We start from the raw sequence: 25,052 nt of genomic DNA, 5'->3' as shown, positions 1-25,052 counted from the left end.
ACCAGGTCCTCTGGGCACCTCCCGCCTCCCCATCTTGCCCAGGAGGCGTCCTCATGCCCATGTCCTTCTCCACGTGTGTCCTCTGTTCCTCCTGGTCCATTTGCTTCCTCCCGTGTGAACGTTCATTTGCTCCTTCACGTGTGGTCCTTTGGTGGTTTGTGTGGTTCCTTGTGGGTGCCCATGTCCTGTCCACAGAGTTCTCCAGACAGTCCGATGATCTCAGTGACCGCTTGGTCCTTCCCAGCCCTGCCTGCCAGGTTCATAGAAGACGTGAGAAGCCAGGAGGCCAGAGAAGGGGCCACGGCCACGCTGTGGTGTGAGCTGAGCAAGGCGGCCCCCGTGGAGTGGAGGAAGGGATCTGAGAGCCTCAGAGATGGGGACAGATACAGCCTGAGGCGGGACGGGACCAGGTGTGAGCTGCAGATCCGTGGGCTATCCGTGGCAGACACTGGGGAGTACTCGTGTGTGTGCGGGCAGGAGAGGACATCAGCCATGCTCACTGTCAAGGGTAATGACCTCACGTGGCTGCGTGGACTGACATGGGTGTGTGGCCTCCTCTGTGTGCAGTCACGGTCACTGCACACCTGCTTGTGGGTGCTTGTTTCCTCTGCCTCCTGCAGTTTCCTCTTCCCCTCTGCTCATGGGTCCCAGTGTTATCCTGTGCCCTGGTGTCTGTACTGAGCTCCAGCCACGTGACCTTGGGTACAAGTCATGGTGGTAGGGAAGGAACTCCTGCCTCGTTGCCTTCCCCCTGCCTCTCATCACCCCCTAGTCGACCAACTTTCTGCCAGCCTTCATTTGAGCCCTGCAGTCTCAGCCACAGGGTCTCATGTCCTCGGAGGGAGGCCTCTGGTGCCTAGCAAGGGGAGGCAGGACCTAGAGCCCTGGGCCCTGTGTGCTGGCCCTGGTTCTGTGTAGCCTTGAGGGGCAAACAGTCCCCACGGCACCTGAGGGCCTAAGGGGACCTGGTTCCTGCCCTGGAGTCTGGGGGCCACGGCCCCAGTCTGCGATCTGAATATATATCTGTGCCCTGGGGCTTGGGTGCCCAGGGAGGGAGGATGGAACCTATAGCCCCAGGCCCTGGCATCGGCCTGGGATCTGGGGGACTCAGCTCTGCCCTCGGGTCTGGGGCACAGGGCCTCACCCAGCAGCTCTCCAGCCAGCTCCTACCTGTGTACCAGGGAGAGTACACACCCCTGCCCTGGGCCCTGGGGGCTGTGGCCCTGCGGGGGTTGCGGGTGGGATCCTGGGCGAGAGGCCAGCCTCCTAAGCCCCTCCCGGCTTTCCCAGCGATCTGCCTCCTTACTTCTGAATCGCGGACCAGTGGTCCCCACTGCCACCTGAGGCGGCACTGCCTGTGAGGCCAGGCCAGGGAGCTGGGGGGAGCCCAGGCCCTCATCTGCCGGCCTGGAGGGCGACGCCCGGTGCAGATCTGGAGCTGACCCTGCCCCCTGCCCCCTGTGTCCTGCGTCCTGCCCGCTGCAGCCCCACAGTCCGTGTTCCGGGAGCCACTGAAGAGTCTGCAGGTGGAGGAGGGCTCCAGCGCCAGCCTGCGGTGTGAGCTGTCTGAGCCCGCCACTGCAGTGGTCTGGAGCAAGGGTGGCCTGGAGCTGCAGGCCGACGGGCACCGGGAGCCACGGCTTCAGGGCTGCATGGCGGAGCTGGTGTTACGGGACCTGCTGCGTGAAGACACCGGCGAGTACACCTGCACCTGCGGCTCCCAGAGCACCAGCGCCACCCTCACCGTCACAGGTGGGCTCCCAGGCTGGCCTGGCCCAGGATCTAGGCCAGTTCCAGTGCTCTGGGCTGACCCTTGGGGCTGCTCTCCACCTGGGGGTCCCAGCTGAGGAGATGGCTCCACAGGGCAGGGGTCGGACCTGGCCCAAGGCCCTGCTCCTTCCCAGTAGCCGCTCGATGCAGCTCCCCTCCCCCGCTTCCCTGTGTCACGCCCACTGTGCGTTCCCCCTTAGCGCCCTTCGGGGACCTGCCCTCACGCCCCGTTCCTCCCTGGCAGCGGCACCTGTGCGGTTCCTCCAAGGGCTGCAGCCCCAGGAGGTGGACGAGGGCGACACGGCGCGCCTGCGCTGCGAGCTGAGCCGGCCGGGCGCCAGCGTGGAGTGGCGCAAGGGCTCCCTGCAGCTCTTCCCTTGTGCCAAGTACCAGATGGTGCAGGACGGGGCCGCTGCGGAGTTGCTGGTACGCGGTGTGGAGCAGGAGGACACGGGCGACTACACGTGCGACACGGGCCACACGCAGAGCACAGCCAGCCTCTCCGTCCGTGGTGAGCCGCTCGCCAGCCCTGCCTCCCACAGCCCTTCACCCTTGGTCGGCGGCCAGGGGCGCTGAGTGTGCCTTCCTGCCTCTCCCCCAGTCCCCAGGCCCAAGTTCACGACCCGGCTGCAGAGCCTGGAGCAGCAGGCAGGTGCCGTAGCCCGGCTGTGCTGTCAGCTGAGCGACACAGAGCGGGGGGCCACGGTGCAATGGCTCAAGGAGGGCGTGGAGCTGCATGCGGGCCCCAAGTATGAGATGAGGAGCCAGGGGGCCACGCGGGAGCTGCTGATCCACCAACTGGAGCCTAAGGACACGGGCGAGTATGCCTGTGTGACAGGTGGCCAGAAAACCGCTGCCTCCCTCCGGGTCACAGGTGAGCCTTGGGGCCTCCCAGAGGAGGCGGCGAGCCGCTCCCTGCCATCCGCCCCTCATGGCGGCCTTCTGGGTGCACCTGAGCCCTGCTCTCACGCCATTTTCCTCCTCACCCCCGCACTTCCCGGTGTCCCTGTCGGGGCTCTCTGGGAAACAGGCTGTAGCCCCTCAAGCCCACCTGCGGCCGGCGTGTGGGCGCCCTGCTGACCGCTCCTGTTTCTCCCGCAAGCCTTGCCTCCCTGCTGTGCTAGCCAGGGTGGGGCTGCGGTATTGGAGTGGACGGGCTCCCAGGACCCTTCCCAAGGATTTCTCAGACACAACTGCCTCTTGGCCTATACCCCGACCCAGGGTCTGTCCCCAAAGAGCTGCCATTGTGGGATCCGTGCTTGTGAGCACATCAGGAGACAGAGACCATGTAGGACAGATGGGCCATGGCAGAGGAGTGTGAGGGTGCCCAGGAAGGCTTCCTGGAGGAGGGGGCATGGGAGCTTGGCCTGGGCTCTTTTACTTGGCTGGTGAAGGGGACCCTCTCGCCTCACCCCTCAGAGCCCGAAGTGACCATTGTGCGGGGGCTGGTTGACGCGGAGGTGCCTGCCGACGAGGATGTTGAGTTCAGCTGTGAGGTGTCCCGGGCCGGAGCCACAGATGTGCAGTGGTGCCTGCAGGGCCTGCCGCTGCAAAGCAACGAGGTGACAGAGGTGGCCGTGCGGGATGGCCGCATCCACACCCTGCGGCTGAAGGGCGTGACGCCTGAGGACGCCGGCACTGTCTCCTTCCGCGTGGGCGGCCACGCTTCTTCCGCCCAGCTCACTATCAGAGGTAGCCGCAGGCGGGCCCCACCAGTGACTGCACTGGGGACGGAGACAGCAAAGGTCCCTGCCTTTGAAGCTGGGGGGCCTGGCAGGAAGGTGGACCTGTGGGCTGGCACTTCAGGGTGGCCCCAAGATGTCAGGGGAGAGTGGGCTGAGTCAGGCTGGTAGGGTAGGTTGTCGTGGGCTTCCCATAGGCTGACACAGTGTTGGAGTTTGGGTCTTGGCCCTCATGGGGTCCACTGCAAACCGGGGCCACTGCAAACCGGGGCCCACTCTCAGCCGTCAGTCATCTGCACCATCTCCTCTAATTCTCACCTGGGGCCCATTTACCCGCCTGCCATCCACCCATTCACCGTCCGTCCTTCGTCCCTCCAATCCATCGATCCATCCACAGTCCTTCTATTTATCCACTGATCAGCCATCCGGCCATCCACTTATTATCCATCCATTCATTCCCCCATTGATCCATTTACCTGTCCACTGTCCATCAGAGCAGACCTGCCTGCAGCTGGAGTGGGGAGCTGAGAACAGGCCCCCACGTGCTTATCTGTGTGCCTTTGGAGAGGATACCCAGGGATGGCCTCCCAGGACGATGAGACTGCTCATTGAGGGGGTACCTCAGATGCTGAGGCTGACACCCATGCCTCCCCTGTGTCCAGCTCCTGAGGTGACCATCCTGGAGCCCCTGCAGGACGTGCAGCTCAGTGAGGGCCAGGATGCCAGCTTCCAGTGCCGGCTATCCAGAGCCTCGGGCCAGGAAGCCCGCTGGGCTTTAGGAGGCGTGCCCCTGCAGGCCAACGAGATGAACGACATCGCTGTGGAGCAGGGCACACTCCACCTGCTCACCCTACACAAGGTGGGGCCCCCGGGACCCGCATGTACCAGGATGGGGATGTTTCCCACTGCATTTGGGAAGGCCTCCCTCCAGGGGGGTGTGTTGGGGGGTGAGCCCCTGTCATGGAGGTCTGGCAAGATGGCTGGGCTCCTCGTGGGTGGGATGGGGCTCCCAGGGTCAAGCATGTTTCTCCCTGATTCCTCAGGTGACCCTTGAGGATACTGGAACTGTCAGCTTCCACGTGGGCACGTGTAGCTCCGAGGCCCAGCTGAAGGTCACAGGTGGGCAGCCCCCTCCCACACCGGTCACTCTGCCTGCAGATACTCAGCTTCCTGGGTACCAGAATATCCTACCCATTGGTGCTGTCCGCGGGTGGGGAGCAGAAATCTAAGACTTCCAAAAGTGATCTTGTCTTGGGGCTGGCAATTTTCCAACTCCTGGCCACTGAAGCCTTGGACCAGAGAGGTTACTGGGGGTTAGGCTGGTGAAGATAGTCTTGAGAAATTCCAGGGCGTGTGGGGGGTCCTCTCCGGGATTAATGCCACTTGCAGGAGGGAGATGGGGGGCCCAGCTGCCACAGGCGTGGGCCCTAAGGTAAGGCAGGGCCTTCCTGACTTCCACGCTCCCGACGCCGCCTCCTGTGATACGGATGCACGCACAGGCCAGCGCATCCACGTTTACACACATCTGCCCGCCTCAGGCTTGAAGGTGCAGGTGCAGAAGCATGCCTATGACAAGCGTACAGATTTGGGCAAGCGCGCAAAAGGATTTTAGGACCCTTCAGCTTGGGTTATACCTTGTCCCCAGAGCTGGCCATCCCTGAGTGCTTGTCCTTGAGTGCTCTTCCCCGAGGCCTCAGTCAGGTCCCGTCTGTGTCCTCGTCATCATCCCTTTATCCATTCACCTATCCACCTTCCATCCATCTGCTATGTGTCATCAATCCGTCATCTGTCCATTCATCTGTCACCCATCCTTGTACCATCTGTCCATCAATCCATTCGCAAACCATCCATTCATCCATCCAGCATCCACACACCTACCGTGCATCCAGTCGCCATCCACCGTCTCTCCATCCTGCTGCTCATCCATTGATCCCTCTGCATCCATCCATCCGCACACCCAGGCATCCGCTGTTCATCCGTGTACTATCCATCTATCCATCTGCTACCCATCCTTCCATTCACCTACCATCCACCCATCCATCCATCTGCTCACCTGTCTGCCATTCATCTACCCTTTCCCATCCACTCAGGTATTCGTCATTCACTCGGCCACTAGCCACCTGGCTTCCCGTTCATCCACTGTATCCACCGTCCATCATACACTCACAGTCCACCTCCATCCATTCATTCACAGTGGAACATGCCCTCTAAGCTCCTAACCAAGTCCTGAGCCTCACAATGGGCTGGATGCAGTCTGCCCTCAGGGAGTCCCCAGTCCGTTGGGGGAGTTGGACCTGGGGGTAGCGTGTCCTTCATCCTAGGGGCCACCTCCCACTCCCAAGTCATTAAAAGGAGACAGATGCAGTCAGTTCTGTGGCCTGTGGGTTTGGGAAAGGTTCCAAATGTCAGTGCCCTCCAGTTGAGTGATGAAGATGGGGAGTTTCCCAGGTGTCCTGAGCAGGGGCAGGATAGCAAGGGCCTGGTGTGGTCGTTGCAGTGGGCAACTGTATGGAGCTGCGTGGAGCTGGGCTGTGCTTTGGCCCCGGTCTCGGTGAGGTGCTCTCAGCCTGGGTGAGCTGGCTCACAGGCAGACACCTGGCTCTGACCTTGTGGTGACGGCCCGGGCACAGGTGTGTAAATGGGCGCCCATCCCAGGTCGGTGACGTGGTCGAAGAGCTGGGAAACTGCAGGAGACAAGAATGGAAAGCTAGCGGAGTCGGATGAGGCGGTGGCCAGATGTGCCGTTGGGGGAGACGGTGGAGGGCAGGCCGGGAGCTGGTGCTGGGGTGTCAGTGGCGCATGCGAGGGACAGCGTGGAGGGGCTTCCAGTGGAAGGCCTCGGGAGGGCGCAGGGGCTGATCTGCCTGCTGCGGTCCTGATGGGCGGCTGGTGTCTCTGGAAGTGCTCCCCACTCACGCTCCTCACTCCACGGGATGCGAGTCTCTGGGCCAACTGCAGTTTCTCTCTCTTTGTGAGGAGGCTCACAGGATGGCCTCTGGAAATCCTTCAGGGGCAGGCAAGGATGGAGGGCGGCAGGTGGTGGAATAAGCCTTTGGTTCTGTCTTCCTCTCTTGCCTGTGGCGTGTGGGGTTCAGCCGTGTGGGCACAGTAGCCTGGGCACGTTCTCTGCCGAGACCACCCTGAGTTTCCATCTGAGAAGGAGATGGGTGGAGGAGGAGAGAGTGAGGGCACAGGGCAGGTAGTGACCACACGTGTCTGGACAGCCCCTTGAGTCTGGGCCCTGCTGTGTGACCGGGAAGGGAGCAGTTGCCACTCAACATTAGGGCCCTGGGATTCTGGACGGAAGGGACCTTGGAGGACATCTGGACAAAGTGCCCCCGTGGGATGGGCGAAGTGTCTGCCGCCACAGCCCCGGGGACACGGAGCTCATTTCCGAGGTGAACTCCCGTCCTCTCACAGTAGCAGGCCCTGTGGCTGCTCCTTCCCAACCCACATTGGGTCAGACAAGGCACCAAAGGTCAGAAAGAACCCCAGCCATGGGGCTTGGAGCTTGTGCTTCTGAGAAGGGCACGCGTGCCTGTCATCAGCCTCCTGTGGGTGAGACCAGGCATGTTCCGAAGGGGTGTGTGGGGTGCGGGTCTGTGAGCTGGGGCTGAGCCCCTCTCCATTCTCACTGTGGGTGGTCTCTGTGCCTCCCTCTGTGATCAGGGTGGGCCAGCTGGCCTGGGTGGAGTTCTAGACCCTAACCCTCAGTCACCCTCCTGGCCTGGGTGGTACCAGCTCTGGCAGACCCCAGGGTGGCCGTGTACCAGTTGCTGGCCCCAGACTATTCTAGCAAGTCCCGTTTTTGGCAGGGGCGAGGGGGTGAGTTATGTGATCACAGCTCAGTATAGCCTCAAGCTCCTGGGCTCAAGCTGTCCTCCCACCTCAGCTTTAGGAGGAGCTGGGATTCCAGGCACGTGATGCCTCCACAGGGTCTTACCGTGTTGCCCAGGCTGGTCTGGAACTCCTGGGCTCAGTCCTCCTACCTTGACCTTCCAGAGTGCTGGGATTATAGGCGTGAGCCACTGTGCCTGGCCAGTTCCCACTTCTGACAGCAATTCTAGAGAACAACACACTCACTGACTTTCTCCTGTTATTCTCTCAGCCCAGAACACTCTGTGACCAGATGTCTGGGGGCCACACGTCAAGCGATTCTCTAGCAGATAGCAACTGGCTGTCTACAACTCAGTTCAATCCTGACACTTTCTACTTGGAGTTAGAGTCAGAGTTCACAGGTTAAGGGCTCAGTCCCACAAGACGGCCCCCGCTCAGATGCCAGTGGGAAGTCTCGGGCCACCCACACTTTTGACGGAACAGCTGTGAAATGGGGTTCCCACTACCACTCCTTGAGTTTAATTAACTTGCTAACACAGCTCCCAGAATTCATAGAAACACTTGTATTGAGCAGCTATTATAAAGGATACAGCTCAGGGACAGCCATGTAGAAAAGATTTAAAGGGCAAAGACCTTCCGTGTCCCCTGTGCGTGTGCCATGCTCCCAACTCTCTGCACCTTCACCAACCTGGGAACTCACCAAATCTCATTCGGGAGTTTTCATAGAGCATCATCTCTGACCCCCTCTCCGCGTCCTAGAGGTGGGACGGTGGGAAACTTTCAACCCTCTGAACACTTGGCCTTTCTAGAGGCCCATTCTGGTGCTGTCCGGGACCCCTACCTGAGCCACCTCATTAGCGTAAGCTCATTGTGAACACTCAGGGACTTCTGAGGGCTTTAGGACCTCTGTGCCAGGGACCAAGGACAGAGACCCAATCTATTTTTGTGCCACACCTCCGCACCAGTGAAGCCTGAAGTGGCCCAGTCCTGTGGACTCCGGGGTGCCCTAGCCTGGCCCTTCTTCTTACCCTCTTGTGCAGAGGCAGCGCCGTGCCTGGTACGTGGCTTGCAGAATGTGGATGTCTTCGCGGGGGAGGTGGCCACGTTCTCCTGTGAGGTGTCTCACGCGGGTGGGCCGGAGGCTCGCTGGTGGCTGGATGGGACCCTGCTGCAGGATGGCCCCCAGAGCGCCATCGCTGTGCGCGAAGGGACTTTTCACTCCCTCGCGCTCTCAGGCCTGGGGGTGTCCGACTCCGGCACCGTCACCTTCCGCGCAGGGCCCCTGGTCTCCATGGCCAAGTTGTTGATCAAAGGTATTGGCCAGTGGGAAACCCCACCATGCTGGCACTTGTGTGTGCTTCCTGCAGCCTCCTGGGATCAGGGATTGGCCCCCAGGGCCACAGGCTGGGCACCGCTCTATGCGTGGCTGTTTGCCTGCAGAAGCACAGGTGGGCACTCAGGGTGGGTGAGAAGCCTGGACACCAGTCTGTGCCCTGCGGGCCATCACCTTGCTGGCTGCACGTGCCCAGCCATGAAACCTAGTCCCTTGTGGAGGCAAGAGCAGCCCTGTGCAGCCCGCCCTGCTCGCACCTGCTTCCCCCGCCGTGAGCTCGGGCTGGCTTTGTGCCCTTCTGGGAAAGAGCTGGCCATCCGGGAGCCCCTCCCAGTGACTCACATGGTGCCTTTGCCCCCTGTACACCCTCATAGAAAATGTGGAATGTTTTCCTGGGTCCCGGGGGCAAACAGCCATTTGTGGAGTAGGATTTGGACAGGTGGAGATGGCACGGGGACCCCAAGAGAGATGGCAGAAGGAGCGAGCTGGGCTGGGGCTCTGGCTCCTGAGCCAGGGTCAGAGGGCATTTGGAGAGGGGGACTTTGGGGGCTGTGTGTCCCTTGGGGTAGTGTGCCCAGGGCCAGAGGGAGGTAGGGGCAAAAGGGACCAGGAGGGGCCCACCTGGAAAGAGAGCAAGCCTGACAGTGCTATCTGCCATGGGTGGGGGTGAGGCGTGTCTGCAGTGGACGGGTGGGCCTCCTTCCCTGGGCCACGTGCCTGGCGGTCACTGCCCAGCCATTGCGTGCCACAGCTTTGCGCTTGCTGCCACTGAAGCTGCTGACGCTGACAGCAGAGGGTGGGCAGGCTGTGGAGGCTCAGCGCGGGGGCTGACGTGTGTCTGGCATGTTGGCCGACAGATCCCGTGGTGGAGGTGGTCAGTGCCATGCAGGACCTGGCCGTGGAGGAGGGCAGCTCGGCTGAGCTCCTCTGCCAGTACTCACGGCCCGTGCGGGCCACGTGGAAGATGGACGAGCGGGAGGTGTGCGCGGATGGGCGCCGCGTCATCATAGAGCAGGACTGGAACGTGGCCAGGCTGACCTTCAGGCCGGCCTTGCCCTGTGACAGTGGCATCTATTCTTGTGAGGCTGCGGGCACCCGCGTAGTGGCCCTGCTGCAAGTGCAAGGTGAGGCCGCCTGGGGGGCAGCCCTAGGCCCGGGGTGGCTTTGGCACAGCTTGGGCCACGCAGTGACAGAGGAACGGCCGGCGGTGTCCACTAGTGCTGGGACGTAGGTGGCTCGGATAGGTGGCAACAGGCCCTGGAGGTGGCAAGCTGGCTGCAGCAGGAGCTGAGCTGTGGGCAGGCAGGGCACGCACAGCTGCCGGGCTTGTGGCTTCCGTGAGGAGTGTGTGGCCACGTGTGGGACTCCTAGACGAGAATTAGAGAGGGAGGGGGCGCAGAGGGCGGTGGACTAGTGAGGAGGTCTCTGGTTGGTGTGAGTCTGAGCACGGCATCCCGGTGGCCAGGCAGTGGGTCTGCTAGCTCTGTTTGGGGTGCGGAGAAAGGGCTGTTCCCAGACCTTGAAGCTGCAGCAGGGCCCTGGCGGGTACAGCCCAGCTCGAGCCTCACGTCTGCGTTTGAGCCCGGTTGTGCGGTTGGCGAGTCCCTAGTCTTGTAAACACCCCCTGTGAGGTCAGGAGCCCAGTGCCAAAGTAAGCAGGGCGTGGCGTGGAGGTGGTCAGTGCCATGCCCTGGACGCTGAGTGCCCCACTCCATGTAGCGTCTGGGGAGGGGCATTTTGTTTGGCTTTTTGTAGTTTTCAGGGCTCTCCCCGGGGATGTGGGGACCCTGGAAGTGCAGGCTGGTCTGAGACTCCCTCTCCCCGCAGCCAAGAACACGGTGGTGCGGGGGCTGGAGAACGTGGAGGCGCTGGAGGGCGGCGAGGCGCTGTTTGAGTGCCAGCTGTCCCAGCCCGAGGTGGCCGCCCACAGCTGGCTGCTGGACGACGAGCCCGTGCGCACCTCAGAGAACGCCGAGGTGGTCTACTTTGAGAACGGCCTGCGCCACCTGCTGCTTCTCAAAAACTTGCGGCCCCAGGACAGCTGCCGGGTGACCTTCCTGGCTGGGGACATGGTGACCTCTGCGTTCCTCACGGTCCGAGGTGACTGAGTGGTGCCGGTGCGGGTCGGGCCGGATCCCTCCCGCCAGAGGCTGCAGAGGCCTGGGGCTGGGGGCTGTGGCTGCAGACGGGTGTCAGGGGCGGAGGCCCTGGGGCTGCGGGGGGTGGGGGGCAGGAGAAGGGAGCGACACGAGGGGCGGGGCTCTCCAGGGGCTGCTCCTTCCACCTGACGCCCACAGCCACCCGCTCCGCAGTGGGTAGGAGCCCCAGGCCCGGGGCCCAGGAGGGGTGGCACAGCGCGTGCGTCCTGTGCCGAGACCAGAGGCGCCCAGAGCTGGGAGGGGACTGTTGGTCTCTGGGACCCACGGGAGGTTGGGTTGAAGGCAGGAAGGACGGGGCAGGGCTGGGGGCCAAGCAGGGGTATCCCGGTGGGAGGCTGGGCTGCCCTCGCCAGAGGGGCTCGTGGGGCCACAGGTAGGGCGCCTTGGTCTCCTGGACCCCTCCCACCCACGCAGGTGTTGACGAAGCGAGGGTCTGAAGCCCAGGCACCGGCCCCCTGCTCAGGCCCTCGCCCTCACACCCCGTCCCCCGCATGGCCGCAGGCTGGCGCCTGGAGATCCTGGAGCCGCTGAAGGACGCGGTGGTCCCGGCCGGCGCGCAGGCCCGCTTCACCTGCACGCTCAGCGAGGCGGTGCCGGTGGGAGAGGCGTCCTGGTACATCAACGGCGCGGCGGTGCAGCCGGACGATGCGGACTGGACGGTCACCGCCGACGGCAGTCACCACGCCCTGCTGCTGCGCGGCGCCCAGCCCCACCACGCCGGGGAGGTCACCTTCGCTTGCCGCGACGCCGTGGCCTCTGCGCGGCTCACTGTGCTGGGTGGGTGGTAGGCGAGCTCCCTGCTCCCTCCCTTGCAGGTCGGTCTGGGGGCGTCCCAGGCTGGGTTCTGCAGCATCTGCCCACTCCACACCCTCCGGTTGGCTGCCTGCAGATAGGGGCCTGACCGTGGGGGTTTGGAAGGCTGCCCTGGCCGGGCATAACCGTGCATGGGCCCACCGTCCTCGGGTTCCTGAGGCCAAGGTGCCCTCATCCTGCCCCATCTCCCCACCTTCCCCCACCCCCAGTGCACATCTGAGCCCAGCTCTGGGCAGACCGGAGGTAGGAGGGGCTCTGACCCCAGAGGCTGCTGGGGGCTGTCCACGCCAGGTGGCTCCGGGCACAGTCTCCATGTGATATGCAGGTGCCCTGCCACGGGGCCTGGGCAGCAGCCCGCACTCCCTGAGACAGGTGGGCCACTGGCACAGCAGCACAGAGCCTCAGGGTGTGGCCACCTGCAGGCAGTACAGAGCCCAGTGGCCTCCAGAGGGGCTGTTCGTGCCAACAGGGAACTGCCCCTGACCAGTCCCCCTTCCCCCCAGGCCTCCCTGAGCCCCCAGAGGATGCTGAGGTGGTGGCTCGCAGTGGCCATGCAGTGACACTGTCTTGGGCGGCTCCCACGAGCGATGGAGGTGGTGGTCTCTGTGGCTACCGCGTGGAGGTGAAGGAGGGGGCCACTGGCCAGTGGCGGCTATGCCACGATCTGGTGCCTGGACCCGAGTGTGTGGTGGATGGTCTCTCCCCTGGGGAGACCTACCGCTTCCGTGTGGCAGCTGTGGGCCCTGCGGGCGCCGGGGAGCCGGTGCACCTGCCCCAGACTGTGCAACTTGGTGAGTTGCTGCACTGGGCCCTGGGGAGTTCACAGCCTCCGCAAGCTGGAGGAGGGTGGGGGGAGGAGAGTGGGGGGAGGAGGGTAGGGGGAGGAGGGTGGGGGGAGGAGGGCGGGGGGAGGAGGGCGGGGGGAGGAGGGCGGGGAGAGGAGGGCGGGGGGAGGAGGGTGGGGGGAGGAGGGCGGGGGGAGGAGGGCGGGGAGAGGAGGGCGGGGGGAGGAGGGTGGGGGGAGGAGGGTGGGGGGAGGAGGGTGGGGGGAGGAGGGTAGGGGGAGGAGGGCGGGGCCTCGGGGTGGGGCCTGCGCTCTGGGTGCATCTTTGCTGATGGGGCCTGTTCTCCTCCATGGATGCTGTTCCCAGCAGAGCCACCAAAGCCTGTGCCTCCCCAGCCCTCAGCTCTTGAGAGCCGGCAGGTGGCAGCGGGTGAGGATGTCTGTCTGGAGCTCGAGGTGGCCGCTGAGGCTGGCGAGGTCGTCTGGCACAAAGGGACGGAGCGCATCCAACCCAGTGGGCGCTTCGAGCTGGTCTCCCAGGGTCGGCGACAGATGCTGGTGATCAGGGGCTTCACGGCAGAAGACGAGGGCGAGTACCGCTGTGGTCTGGCCCAGGGCTCCGCCTGCCCCGAGGCTGCCACCTTCCAGGGTGCGTGGGCCCTGTCCTCCCAGCTCCAGGGTGGGGAGCTCTGGGTGGGGGTGCAGCTTGCCCACCTTCTCACAGGCTCTCTCAGGGAAGGGCTGAGGGTCCTCTTGAGGACCCCACCATGTGGGAGAGACCGAGGCTCAGTAGGGAGATGTGCAAACCCCACGTGCAGAGCCTTGATGGCCGAGGACGGCCTCCCTGTCCCCGAACAGGTCCGGGCTGGTCCAACACTTGGTTCTCCTTTTCCGGTCCCTGTAAGATTCTGGGCCCCTGTACACATCCCCTGTATTCTGAACTCCCTGCAACTCCCAGTGCTCCAAGCCACCCCACACTCTGAGGCCCATCCTTTGCACTCTGAGCCTGAGCCCCCCGCCTGGCAGCCAGCACTCCCATGAGTCTAGGTGCTCTATCCCGGAAGCAGGGTCAGAAGGGCTCAAATCAGCCCAATTTGCCTTTGCAGAGTCCTTTTCTGTTCCAGGCATCACATGTCCTGTACAGGGAGGTAGACTGAGGCCCCACTCCAAGCGGGAGAGCCGAGGCTCAGGGGCTCTGAGACTTGCAAAGATTGTGCCATCTGAAGTAGCCAGTGCCAGGCGGGCAGAGAGGCCTAGCAAGGCCACAGCCCAGCCACACGCTGATTAGCAGCGGAGGTGGGTCTGGGCTGTTAGCTCTGTCCCAGCCCACTGACCCGTCTCCTGCCTTCCTCAGTGGTGCTGAGCCCAGCCTCTGTGGATGAGGCCCCCCCGCAGCCCAGCCTGCCCCCCGAGGCCGCTCAGGAGGGCGACCTGCACCTGCTGTGGGAGGCCCTGGCTCGAAGGCGGCGCATGAGCCGTGAGCCCACGCTGGACTCCATCAGCGAGCTGCCCGAGGAGGACGGCCGCTCGCAGCGCCTGCCCCGGGAGGCAGAGGAGGTGGCTCCTGACTTCTCCGAAGGCTACTCCACGGCCGATGAGCTGGCACGCACCGGAGAGGCTGACCTCTCACACACCAGCTCTGATGACGAGTCCCGGGCAGGCACCCCTTCCCTGGTCACCTACCTCAAGAAGGCCGGGAGGCCAGGCACGTCACCACTGGTCAGCAAGGTGAGCACCCCAACTTGGCCTGCAAGGAGGTCTGAGACCTTCGCCATCCTTCCATCCCTCCCTCCATCCCTCCACCATTCATCCACCCATACATGCATCTATTCATCTATCATTTTTCCTTCTGTGCATCCGCTCATCTACCATTCATCCATCTAGCCATGCATCCATTTATCCATCTTTACTTCCTTCCTTCCATGTCCCATCCAGGCATCTGTCCATCCACCATCCATCCATTCATTCTTGCATCCATCTACCATTCATTCACCTATCCGTGCATCCATCCATCCATCCTTCCACCCATCCATCCACCACCCATCCTTCCTTCCATCCATCCACCTGCCATCCATCCATTCATGCATCCATCTTTCCATCCTCTCCCACTTCTACCATCCATCCAATCATACATTTGTCTTTCTTTCCTTTCATCTGTTTATTCATTATCCATCCATCCGTTCATCCATCCATCCGCCACCAGCCCACTCATGCTTCTGTCTTTTCTTCCTTTCATCTGTTCATCATCCATCCATCCTTCCATCCACCCACACATGAGCCATCCATCAATGCGTGCATTTATTCTCTTCTGTCCATCCACCATCCATCCTTCAATCCATGCATCTATTTTTCCATTTATCCATTTATGTTCCCATTTTTCCTTTTATTCATTCATCCGTTCATGCATTCTTTTTTCCTTTCATCCACCCATTTACTTATGTGTCCATCTTCCTTTACTTTCTTTTTTTCTCTTTTTTCCATATTCGACACCAGCTTGAACCAGACCTTTATTTTCATCTGTTCATTCGCCTGCCATCTGCTCATCCATATGTTCCTCTTTCTTTCCTTTCTTCCATCTATCCATCCACCGTCTATCCGCCCATGCACACATGCTTCCTTCCATCTAGTCTCCATCCACCCATCTGCCATCTATGTACTCATCCCTCCATTGTCTATTCATTGTCCTACCGTCTGTCCATTCACCGTCCACCTGCCAGCCTCCACCCGTCCGTCCATGCATGCATCCATCCTTCCTTCTTTTCAGCTCTTCATCCATCGTTCTCTCTGACTTGCATCTGTCGACCCGCTGTCCGTTCATGTATCCACCCAGCGTACTTCCATTTATCCATCCGTCTGCTATCCATGTGCCACTCCTGTGCCTGTTCACCTGCTTATTGATTTATCTGTCAGCCTGTTCACCCACCCATGCAACCATACAACTCCATTCACGTGCTGTTTATCCATCCACTATTCGTCCGTGATCTATTCCTGTACTTGTTCACCTGCTCATCTGTTTAGCTGCCAGCCTGTTTACCCGCTCATCCACCCATACCACCATCTGCCTAACCATTCACTCACCCGCCACCCACGCACCCACCCGCATACACGTACACCTGTTCTCCCATTCAACCCTCCTTTCATCGGCGTATCTCTCCATGCACCCTGCACCCACCCAGTCCTATACCCGCCTGACTGTTAAAACTTTGCCCCGAAGAGTTAGAACTGGCCTCATCTTCACAACCCTGTTCATGCCCGTCTGGGTGACTGTAAAGTGATTTCCAGGAAGTGGGCTTGCCTTTTGGGAGGCGCTGTCGGACATCTAGGTCAGTCGAAGCTAGTGTGGGTCCAGTTGGTAGGAGGGAAAAGGGCTTACTGGAGCGAGACCTGGGGCTGTCCCTGCGTGCGTCCCGGGCTAGTCCTGCCCTGTTTCTGGCCTCAGTTTCCCTGTCTCACCATGACATCAGGCTCTGTGCCCACAGGTCGGGGCCCCAGCAGCCCCCTCTGTGAAGCCACAGGAGCAGCAGGAGCCGCTGGCTGCTGTGCGCCCACCACGGGGAGACCTGGAGGACCCCTCAGTGGACAAGGCAGCTGTGAAGATCCAGGCCGCCTTTAAGGGCTACAAGGTTCGGAAAGAGATGAAGCAGCAGGAAGGGCCCGTGTTCTCCCACACATTTGGGGACACTGAGGCACAGGTGGGGGATGCCCTGCGGCTGGAGTGTGTTGTGGCCAGCAAGACAGATGCGCGAGCCCGCTGGCTGAAGGATGGCATGGAGCTGACGGATGGGCGGCACCATCACATCGACCAGCTTGGGGATGGCACCTGCTCTCTGCTGATTACTGGCCTAGGCCGTGCTGATGCTGGCCACTACACCTGCCAGGTGAGCAACAAGTTTGGCCAGGTAGCCCACAGTGCCTGCGTGGTGGTCAGCGGCACAGAGAGTGAGGCTGAGAGCTCCTCCGGGGGTGAGCTGGACGATACCTTCCGCCGGGCCGCCCGGCGGCTGCACCGGCTCTTCCGCACCAAGAGCCCGGCCGAGGTTTCAGACGAGGAACTCTTCCTGAGCGCAGACGAGGGCCCTGCGGGGCCAGAGGAGCCCGCAGACTGGCAGACATACCACGAAGACGAGCATTCCATCCGCATCCGTTTTGAGGCACTCGCCGAGGCCCGCCAGGCGGTAACCCGCTTCCAGGAGATGTTTGCCACGCTGGGCATTGGAGTGGAGATCAACCTTGTGGAGCAGGGGCCCCGGAGGGCGGAGCTGCACATCAGCAAAGAGGCCCCTGCCCCTGCGGCACCTCCAGAGCCTGCGCCCAGCCTGCTGACTTCGGGTGCCGGTGAGTCTGCGTGAGCCTTGGTCTGGGGTCCAGAGCCAGGGTGGAGAGGCAAGAGGAGGCAGGGGAGGAGCCAGGCTAGGCGTGGCCAGAGTCTGCTGCAAGCTCAAGGGATGACCTGTACCCACCACTGGGCTCTTTGCAGGTGCAGCCCACTGGTGTGAACAGCTCTGACTTTGAGGTTAAATAGAGGTTAAAATCTATTTGAACTCCAACCCTGTCTCGTACTAGCTGTGTGCTTTTGTAGAAGCTGCTTAGCTTTCGCATGTGTGAAATGACGTGAAATCCAGTTTTACCTTGGTATACACAGAGGATGGATTTCGGAACCCTCATGTGTACCCAAATCCACACATACTCCGGTCCCCAAATGAGCCCTGCAGAACCTGTCTACATGAAAAGTCAACCCTCCCTCTACAGGGTTTTGCATCCCACAAGTGCTGTATTTTTTGATCCACATTTGGTTGGAAAAAATCCATATATAAGTGGACCCAAGCAGTTCAAGTGCCTGTTGTTCAAAGGTCGTGTGTACTCGCTCTCTAGAACTTCATTTTTTAAATGAGACTCTGAAATGTAACCTGTATAGAATGCTGCATTCCTCATGGTCCGGTCTGCAAACCATTTCCCTTTCAAGCGTCCAGGAGTCGTTGAAAAGCCGTTTCCCTATTTGCTTGTATCTCTCTAGGAATGTTAGACAGGGTGTGATGAATATCCCACAGTGTTATTTCTTGAAACTTCTCTCCAGTTTTGAGCCTCCCCCTCGCTTTGAGTCCCTCACCTGCTCCTCCTGGACTTACAGACCACACGGTCTTCATCTCTGCTTTACCTCCCTTTTCCTCCCTGTTTCCAGCCCCTTCTCCCTTTTGCCTCAACGTAACTTGGGAAGCAAGCTAACAAACAGAATTCTTAGAGAACAAGGAAGAGAGAGAGGCTTAGCAGGCGAAGACACCATTCTGTTTAGCTGTCAGGGTCTCTGAGTGCTCCTGTATGAATGATTGCTCTGTACGTCATGTGTGTCAAAGTGTTCCTCTGGTGGTGACTTGCTTGTATGTGGCAGACGGACATGATCATTGTTCCCTGGGGCTAACTCACGCATCTTTCCCAGCCCCGGTGTTCCTGACCGAGTTGCAGAACCAAGAAGTGCAGGATGGGTATCCTGTGAGCTTTGACTGCGTGGTGACAGGTCAGCCCATGCCCAGCGTGCGCTGGTTCAAGGATGGGAAGTTGTTGGAGGAGAATGACCACTACATGATTAATGAAGACCAGCAGGGTGGCCATCAGCTCATCATCACAGCCGTGGTGCCAGCAGACATGGGTGTCTACCGCTGCCTGGCTGAGAACAGCATGGGGGTCTCCTCCACCAAGGCCGAGCTCCGTGTGGACCGTGAGTGCTGCCTCTGATTTGGCGTCTCCAGGTTGGTGGTGTAGGAGCTCCTGAGTTCAGCTTCAGGATGGTTGAGAGAGCATTCATCTCAGGCCAGGCAGGATTTGGGGCCTCGGTGTCTTATGGCTGATGGAAAGCTCTCTGGGCGCTCAGGCCAATACAGGTCCCCCGTCTGCAGCCCCCTGGGGTAGGGGGTTGAGAGGCATCCTGGCTGGGACAGAGGCCCAGGAAGGTTTGGAAGTGGACCTCATGGAGTGGGGTGAGTGGGTCAGGAAGGGTGAGTCCGGCCTACTCCAGGGTCCCTTTTGAAGGCTGTCGAATGGCTTGATCAGGAAGCCTCTCAGGAGAAGCTCCGGGCGTGGCGGATGGGTCGCGGCATTGTGGCGTTGTGAGAAGCATTTATCCGACCCTTGTCCTCAGTTCCTATGCAGAGCATCTAAATCCCTTGGAATTTCCTGGGGGACAGGAGCATCTTTTGTTCTAATAAGGTGACTCTTGGTGGCCCCCAGGTAGCTTCAGGATGGGGGCTGCTTTCCAGAAAGATGAGGCCTGTATTAGAAGCCCAAAACGTTCAGCTCTACCTCCGTTCTCTGGGGAGGGTGGAGACTAAGGAACGTATCCTGCCTGTGTGCTGCAGCCTCCGCACCAGCCCATATACTAAAGGTTTGGGTAGCTTTCGGGCTGGCAAACACGTGGAGGTGCCAAGTGCTGCTCTGCTCCCTCACACCTGGCCTTGTGTGTCTTTTCCATGAGGCTGTTCCCGAGTTACATCCTTCATAGCAAACCACTAGTAGTAAGTAAAGCACTTTTCTGAGTTGTGCAAGCCATTGTGGCAAATGATCAAACACAAGGAGGAGGGTTGTGGGAGCCTCCAGTTCATCGCCATTCGGTCAGAAGTGTGGGTGGCAGTCTGGGACTTAGAGCTGGCATCTACGGTGGGGACAGCCTCGTGAGACTGATCCGGTTAATGTTCGGGGTGTGTGCTCACTTTGGGCAGTTAGTGTCAGAGCTGAATGCATGTGTTGTGTGTCCAGTTGGCATCAGATGTGTTGTGAGTAAAAACAGCTTAGGCACAGAGGATATGCGGAAAGCGAATAAGCACATGAAAGATGTGTGACGCCATTAGCCATAGGGATAGTCACGTTAGTACCCTGATGAGCTGTTACTGCATACCTACCAGAGCTGTTACTGCTACAACTGCAAATGGGGATAGCACCAAATGCAAGTGAGGATACAGAGAAACTGGGTCACTCATGCATTGCTGGTGGGAACGTGAAATGGGCCAGCCGCTCTGAAAACAGTGTGGCAGCCTCTTACAAAACTAACCATGTGCTTGCCCTATAACCCAGCAATTTCTTTTTTTTTTTTTTTTTTGGCATTTATACCAGAGAAGTGAAAAGATTTCATTCAAACTAAAACCTGCACTCAAATGTTCGTAGGATTTATATTCCTAACAGAGCCAAATGCTGTAACACCCCAAATGTCCTTCACGGGTGAGTGGTTCAACCACTATGTCCATCCATTCCATGGAATGCTACTCCTCAGCCATGAAAAGGAACTACTGATGAATAATAACTACAATAAAATGGATTCTTACGACATGAAATTAAATATATAAACATACACTCAATTATGTTCTTGTAAAACTCGAAATCTCAACAAAAGCAATGGGTGGCATCAATGCCAGGTCCCTGCTTGGATGCCGTAGCATAGTTAGGGGAGACGTTGACATTGCAGAACGGTGGGTGAAGAATAAACGGGATCTCTGTGTCCCTTCGTAGAACTGTGTGTGAATTTACAATTATTTCAAAATTTAAAAAAAAATTATTAAAGACAAGTCAATGATCTTAAATAAGAAAAGAACCGACGTGCTTATCCACATAGTGCCACCTCTGAGCGCTTCACTCTGCTGCGTAGATCTACGTCTCCCTCTGATACCACTTTCCTTCTGCCCGAGGACATGTTTTACCATTTCCTGTATTGTGGGTATGCTGGAATTCCTTCGGATTTGGTGTGTCAGAAAATGTCTTTGCTTCAGTTTTGTTTTTGAAAGATATTTTTCCTAGGACAGTTTTTTCTTTCCGTATTTTAAAGACAGTGGTCCTCTGTCTTCTAGCTTGCATTGCTTCCAGTGAGAATCAGGATGTCATTCTTATCACTGATTCTCTGTCCATAACTTGTCTTTGTATAAGGACTTAAAACTTTTAAGTATTTGCACACCATGAAATTGAGAATTTAACAGTGTACAGTTTCGTGGGCTTTAGTATATTCACAAGGTTGTGCAACCGTCACTTCTGTCTAATAATATGTTCTGGAGTATCTAATTCCGGAGCATTTTCATCATGCCTGAAAAGAAGCTATTAGCAGTTACTCCCAGTTCTCTCATTCCCCCAGCCCCTGGAAATAACCCATCTACTTTCTGTCTCTGTGGGTTATCCTATTCTGGACATTTCCTGTGAGAAGAAGCCTACAATACGCGGCCATGTGTGCCTGCCTGCCTTCACTGAGCACACTGTTTACAAGGTCCGTCCGTGTAGTGCGTGTATCATTATCGTATACATCCTTATGGCTGAAAAAAATGCCATGGTATGTGGCGTATTTGTGCATTTACTGGGTGGCATTTATCCGTCGGCTGTTTTGGCTGCTACGAACGATGCTGCAGTGAACGTTTGTGTAGTTTGTGTGTGAGTGTTTGTGCGAGCGTGTTTTTAGTTTTCTCTTGTATACACCTAGGAGTGGAATTGCTTGGTCATGTGGCAACTCGGCTGAACTCCGAGAGGAGCCACCAGCCTTTGCCACAGCAGCCACGTCATTTCACACTCCCATCAGCGACGTGCGGGCGTTTCAGTTTCTCCACATCCTGCCAGGACGTGCTGTTGTTCATCTTTTTTATTATACCCATCCAAACGGGCGTGAAGGGGTATCTCACCGTGTTGATTTGCTTTCATTTCCCCAGTGACTGATGATACCGAACAAGTTTTCATGTGCTTGTGGGCCGTTTGTTTATCTCTGGAGAAATGTCTATTCAAATCCTTCGGATGTCGTAAAATTGGGTGATTTGTCTTTTGTTTTTGAGTGGTAGGAGTTCTTCATGTATTCTTGATACTAGAGTCTTATCAGATAAAGGATTCTCAAATATTTTCTCGTTCTGTGGGTGTCTTTTTACTTTCTTGAGAGTGTTGCCTGGTTTTTATTCATGTCTTTGTGTCCACTATCTTTTCTTGTGTAATATCCATCCTATAAATTTCATTCATTGTATTTTTTGTCTCTATAAGTTCTACTTGAGTCTTTTAAAATATGTTCTACGTCTCTACCTAACGTTTTGAATGCAGAGAATACAATTCTAACACCTGTTCTTCTGTCTCCTCTACCAGTTCCAACATCTGCGTCGGTTCTGGGTTGGTTTCTGTGGGTTATTTTCTACGTTACGGTCATCTTGTCCGGTCTCGTGGCATGTCTGGTGATCTTTAATGGAGGGTCTGACGTGGTAAGCTTTACCCTGTTGGGATATTTTGTATTTCTGCAGGTCTTCTTGAGCTTTGTTCTGGGATACAGTGAAGAAACTCGGATGGGATTTTATTCTTGAGGCCGGGCTTTTATGATTTCTTTGGTTGCTCAGTGTAGGGCTAATTCCCTCGCACTGCGGAGGCAAGAGCTTTCCCGAGTACTCTACTGGGTGCTCCTTTGAGTCAGGAATCTCCAGTCTCACTGGTGGAGCCAGGCGCTGTCCCTGGTACTGTTCCCCTCATCATTTCAGGTGCGTCTTTCCTCCCATGCAAATGTCAATCAGTATTCTGCTGAGTCCTTGAGGCAGGTCCTTTCTCTGCACAACCTTCTCTTCCCCAGTACTTCGTCTGTGAACTCTAGCCGCCTTAGTCTTTCGGGTCTCTGAGCTCCCTCTTCTCAACTCAAGGAGTCTGCTTCTGCCTCAGTTTCCCTTCCCTGGCCCTACAAATTCAAGGCAGGAAACTGGAGCAACCACAGGGCTCATCTCTGTTTCCTGTCTTTAAGAAATCACTGCCCTGGCCAGGCGCGCAGGGGCTTGTGACTGTAATCCCATCGTTTTGGGAGGTTGAGGCAGGAGGATCACTTGAGCCTGGGAGGTTGAGGTTGCGGTGAGCTCTGGCTGCACCACTGCACTCCAGCCTGGGTGACAGAGGGAGACGCTGTCTCAGAAAAAAAAACAGAAAAGAAAGGAAGAGACATAGAATGTATTTTATTTTATTTTAAATTTTTGTATCTCTCAAGATTTTTCCATTTTTTTCATAAGTTATTGGGGTTCAGGTGGTGTTTGGTTACATGAGTCAGTTCTTCAGCGGTGATTTGTGAGGCTTTGGTGCACCCGTCACCTGACCTGCGTACGCTGCACCGTGTTCGTCACCCTTTGTCCCCCGCCTCCCTCCCCCTCTTCCCCGCCAGTCTCTCAAGTCCACCGCATCATTCTTAGGCCTTTGCATCCTCCCAGCTGAGCTCCCACGCACGAATGAGAACGTGTGATGTTGGGTTTTGCGTTCCGGGGTGACCTCACTTAGAATGATAGTCGCCAGTCTCATCCACGTCACTGCCAGCGCTGTTCGTTCATTCCTCTGTGTGGTTATGGAGTTTTCCATCGCGTACTACACACCCCGGTTTCTTTATCCACTCGTTGCTTGATGGACATTTGGGCTGGTTCCACAATTTTGCAGCTGTGAACTGTGCTGCTGTAAACATTCGTGTGCAGGTGTCCTTTTTGAGTTATGACTTATTTTCCTCTGGGTAGATTCCCAGTAGTGGGATTGCTGGAACAGTTGGTAGTTCTACCTTTAGTTCCTTAAGGAATCCCCAGACTGTTCCATAGCGGCTGCACCGGTGTACACACCCACCAGCAGTGTAGACGTGTTCCCTGATCACTGATCCCTACCAGCATCTCCTGGTTTTTGATGATGGCCATCTTTGCAGGAGCGAGGTGGTATCACACTGTGGTTTTGCTTTGCATTTCCCTGATGATTTAGTGATGTTGAGACATAGAATATATTTTTAAAACCCAAGTAGAACTTCTCTAGAGATGATAGAACTTCCAGTGGATAGGGCTAATAGCAGGTTAGAGAAGATTAGAAATTTATTACAGAAGACAAACTACATCATGCAAGGACATGAGGGAAGGAGGCAGAGGGAGCTCTCTGGGGTCCCTTCTATGAGAGCAGTAATCCCATTGATGGGCGCCCCACCCTTATCCACCTCCCAGGGGCCCACCTCTTCATCCATGGGGGGCTAATATTTCAGCATATGGTCTTTGGGGGCTACCTAAACATTTATTCCATTAAGAGAGGGTAAGTCCAGCCCCAGTCACTCCATCTTGAGTAGAAACACAAGTCCCAGCTGCTGATTTTGAGGACTGTGTCTCTTTTATTATAGTTCCGGGGTACATGTGCAGAACGTGCAGGTTTGTTGCATAGGTATACACGTGCCGTGGTGGTTTGCTGCACCCATCAACCCGTCACCTGCCTTAGGGATTTCTCCTAATGCTCTCTCTCCCCTCGCCCTCCACACCTGACAGGCCCCGGTTCCCCTCCGTGTGTCCTGTGTTCTCATTGTTCAGCTCCTAACGATGAGTGAGGACATGTGGCGTTTGGCTTCTGTTCCTGTGTCAGTTTGCTGAGAATGGTTTGAGGCCTGTGTCTCGTCATCCCCTTGTTCCCTAGTAGGATGGAACTGGAGGGTTCTGCCACTATCACTGTTTCTTCTGAGGCCTCTGGACCATGCAGGATTTAGTTTGCTGTGTCCAAGAGGCTTGTGGTTGGTTAGAGGCCTTGCGGAGTGGGGCTGGTGACAGCCCGGGGTGGAGAGGCAGCAATGCCGCTGTCCCCCCGTGACTTCCTAGCCCCCAAGCCTCAGTGGCTCCCAGGCAGGGCTGTGTAGCCAGGACCTCTGAGGGCCGACGCCACCCTGGTGCAGGAGCTCATGCCGGGGCAGGTGGGGTGGCCGGCGTGGCTCAGCTCCCTTTCCTTCCCCAGTGACAAGCACAGACTACGAAACTGCAGCGGATGCCACGGAGTCCTCGTCCTACTTCAGTGCCCAAGGCTACCTGTCCAGGTAGGGGCCGCAGAGGGGGCTGTGCCCCGGACTGACCTTGCAGGGCCTCTCGGGCAGTGACGGTGCTGGGCGAGGGCCGGGCTGGGGCTGACGGCATGCTCTCCTGGAGCCTTCCTCCACGGCCCGGTGGCCTCTGTCCGCTGAGTCAGCAGACGGGGGCTCCCAGTGTCATCCATGCCTGAGCCCCTCGGCGCCCCTCCTGCCCTGCGTCACGGCTGCCGCCTTTTCTGTTCTCCTGCCAGCCGGGAGCAGGAGGGGACAGAGTCCACCGGTGACGAAGGCCAGCTGCCCCAGGTGGTAGAGGAGCTGAGAGACCTCCGGGTGGCCCCTGGCACGCGCCTGGCCAAGTTCCAGCTGAAGGTGAAAGGTGAGAGGGAAAGGGAGTGGGGACCCGGCCGTGGCGGGATGGAGGTCGAGGAGCTGCCCCCGTCAGCCACAAGCGAAAGGAGACCCGGGCCGTGGGGTCAGGCGGTCACTCATCCTGCTGTACAGGGCCCAGCCCTGTGGGGTTCTGTGAGCTCCCTGTTGGTGCAGAGACAAGAAACTGTGGAAATAGAAGACACAGACACAGAGGTAAAGGGCGTCTGGGCCCGGGGTCCACTGCCAACCAGAGCGTGGAGATCCGCAGTGGCCCCGAGCGCCGGGACGCTTTTACTGAGTACAAAGCAGAGGGCAGGTAGGTGGCATGGGGTCATGGCGGTCAGTGATAGGGTCAGGTAAGTCACGGGTCTTGAAGATCGGGGACCCAGGACGTTCAGGGAGTCGAGGCGAGAAACCCTAATGCGTCAGCGCTCTTCGCATATTTGTCAGAAATGTCAAGGACATTAGTTCTTCTGAGAAAAAGAGAAACCAGGTGCGGAAGCAGAGCGTGAGCGTGGACATGGACCGT

At 58.1% G+C, this 25,052-nt stretch overlaps 1 protein-coding gene across 23 annotated transcripts in view; it reads left to right on the top strand.

Annotated features, from left to right (window-relative positions):
- The window catches only part of OBSCN (obscurin, cytoskeletal calmodulin and titin-interacting RhoGEF), a 156,940-nt gene that overhangs the window by 89,647 nt on the left and 42,241 nt on the right, over positions 1 to 25,052 (top strand). For 20 of the 23 annotated variants that reach the window (XM_074385464.1, XM_074385453.1, XM_074385467.1 and 17 more), the window contains 18 exons: positions 245 to 508; positions 1,486 to 1,752; positions 2,015 to 2,281; positions 2,372 to 2,644; positions 3,190 to 3,462; positions 4,115 to 4,311; positions 4,496 to 4,571; positions 8,330 to 8,602; positions 9,480 to 9,746; positions 10,450 to 10,722; positions 11,283 to 11,558; positions 12,098 to 12,385; positions 12,746 to 13,027; positions 13,733 to 14,106; positions 15,858 to 16,713; positions 17,813 to 18,091; positions 24,085 to 24,163; positions 24,406 to 24,530. In XM_074385464.1, the coding sequence (XP_074241565.1) occupies positions 245 to 508; positions 1,486 to 1,752; positions 2,015 to 2,281; positions 2,372 to 2,644; positions 3,190 to 3,462; positions 4,115 to 4,311; positions 4,496 to 4,571; positions 8,330 to 8,602; positions 9,480 to 9,746; positions 10,450 to 10,722; positions 11,283 to 11,558; positions 12,098 to 12,385; positions 12,746 to 13,027; positions 13,733 to 14,106; positions 15,858 to 16,713; positions 17,813 to 18,091; positions 24,085 to 24,163; positions 24,406 to 24,530 (4,989 nt within the window). The remainder of the gene's footprint in view (positions 1 to 244; positions 509 to 1,485; positions 1,753 to 2,014; positions 2,282 to 2,371; positions 2,645 to 3,189; positions 3,463 to 4,114; positions 4,312 to 4,495; positions 4,572 to 8,329; positions 8,603 to 9,479; positions 9,747 to 10,449; positions 10,723 to 11,282; positions 11,559 to 12,097; positions 12,386 to 12,745; positions 13,028 to 13,732; positions 14,107 to 15,857; positions 16,714 to 17,812; positions 18,092 to 24,084; positions 24,164 to 24,405; positions 24,531 to 25,052) is intronic. The other 3 variants (XM_039464328.2, XM_074385460.1, XM_074385451.1) reach the window with 2 other exon arrangements.

Source organism: Saimiri boliviensis, chromosome 14, assembly GCF_048565385.1.
Source record: "Saimiri boliviensis isolate mSaiBol1 chromosome 14, mSaiBol1.pri, whole genome shotgun sequence".
Lineage (NCBI taxonomy): Eukaryota > Metazoa > Chordata > Mammalia > Primates > Cebidae > Saimiri > Saimiri boliviensis.
Note: the sequence above shows the minus strand (reverse complement) of the source record. Positions and strands in the feature narration are given on the sequence as shown.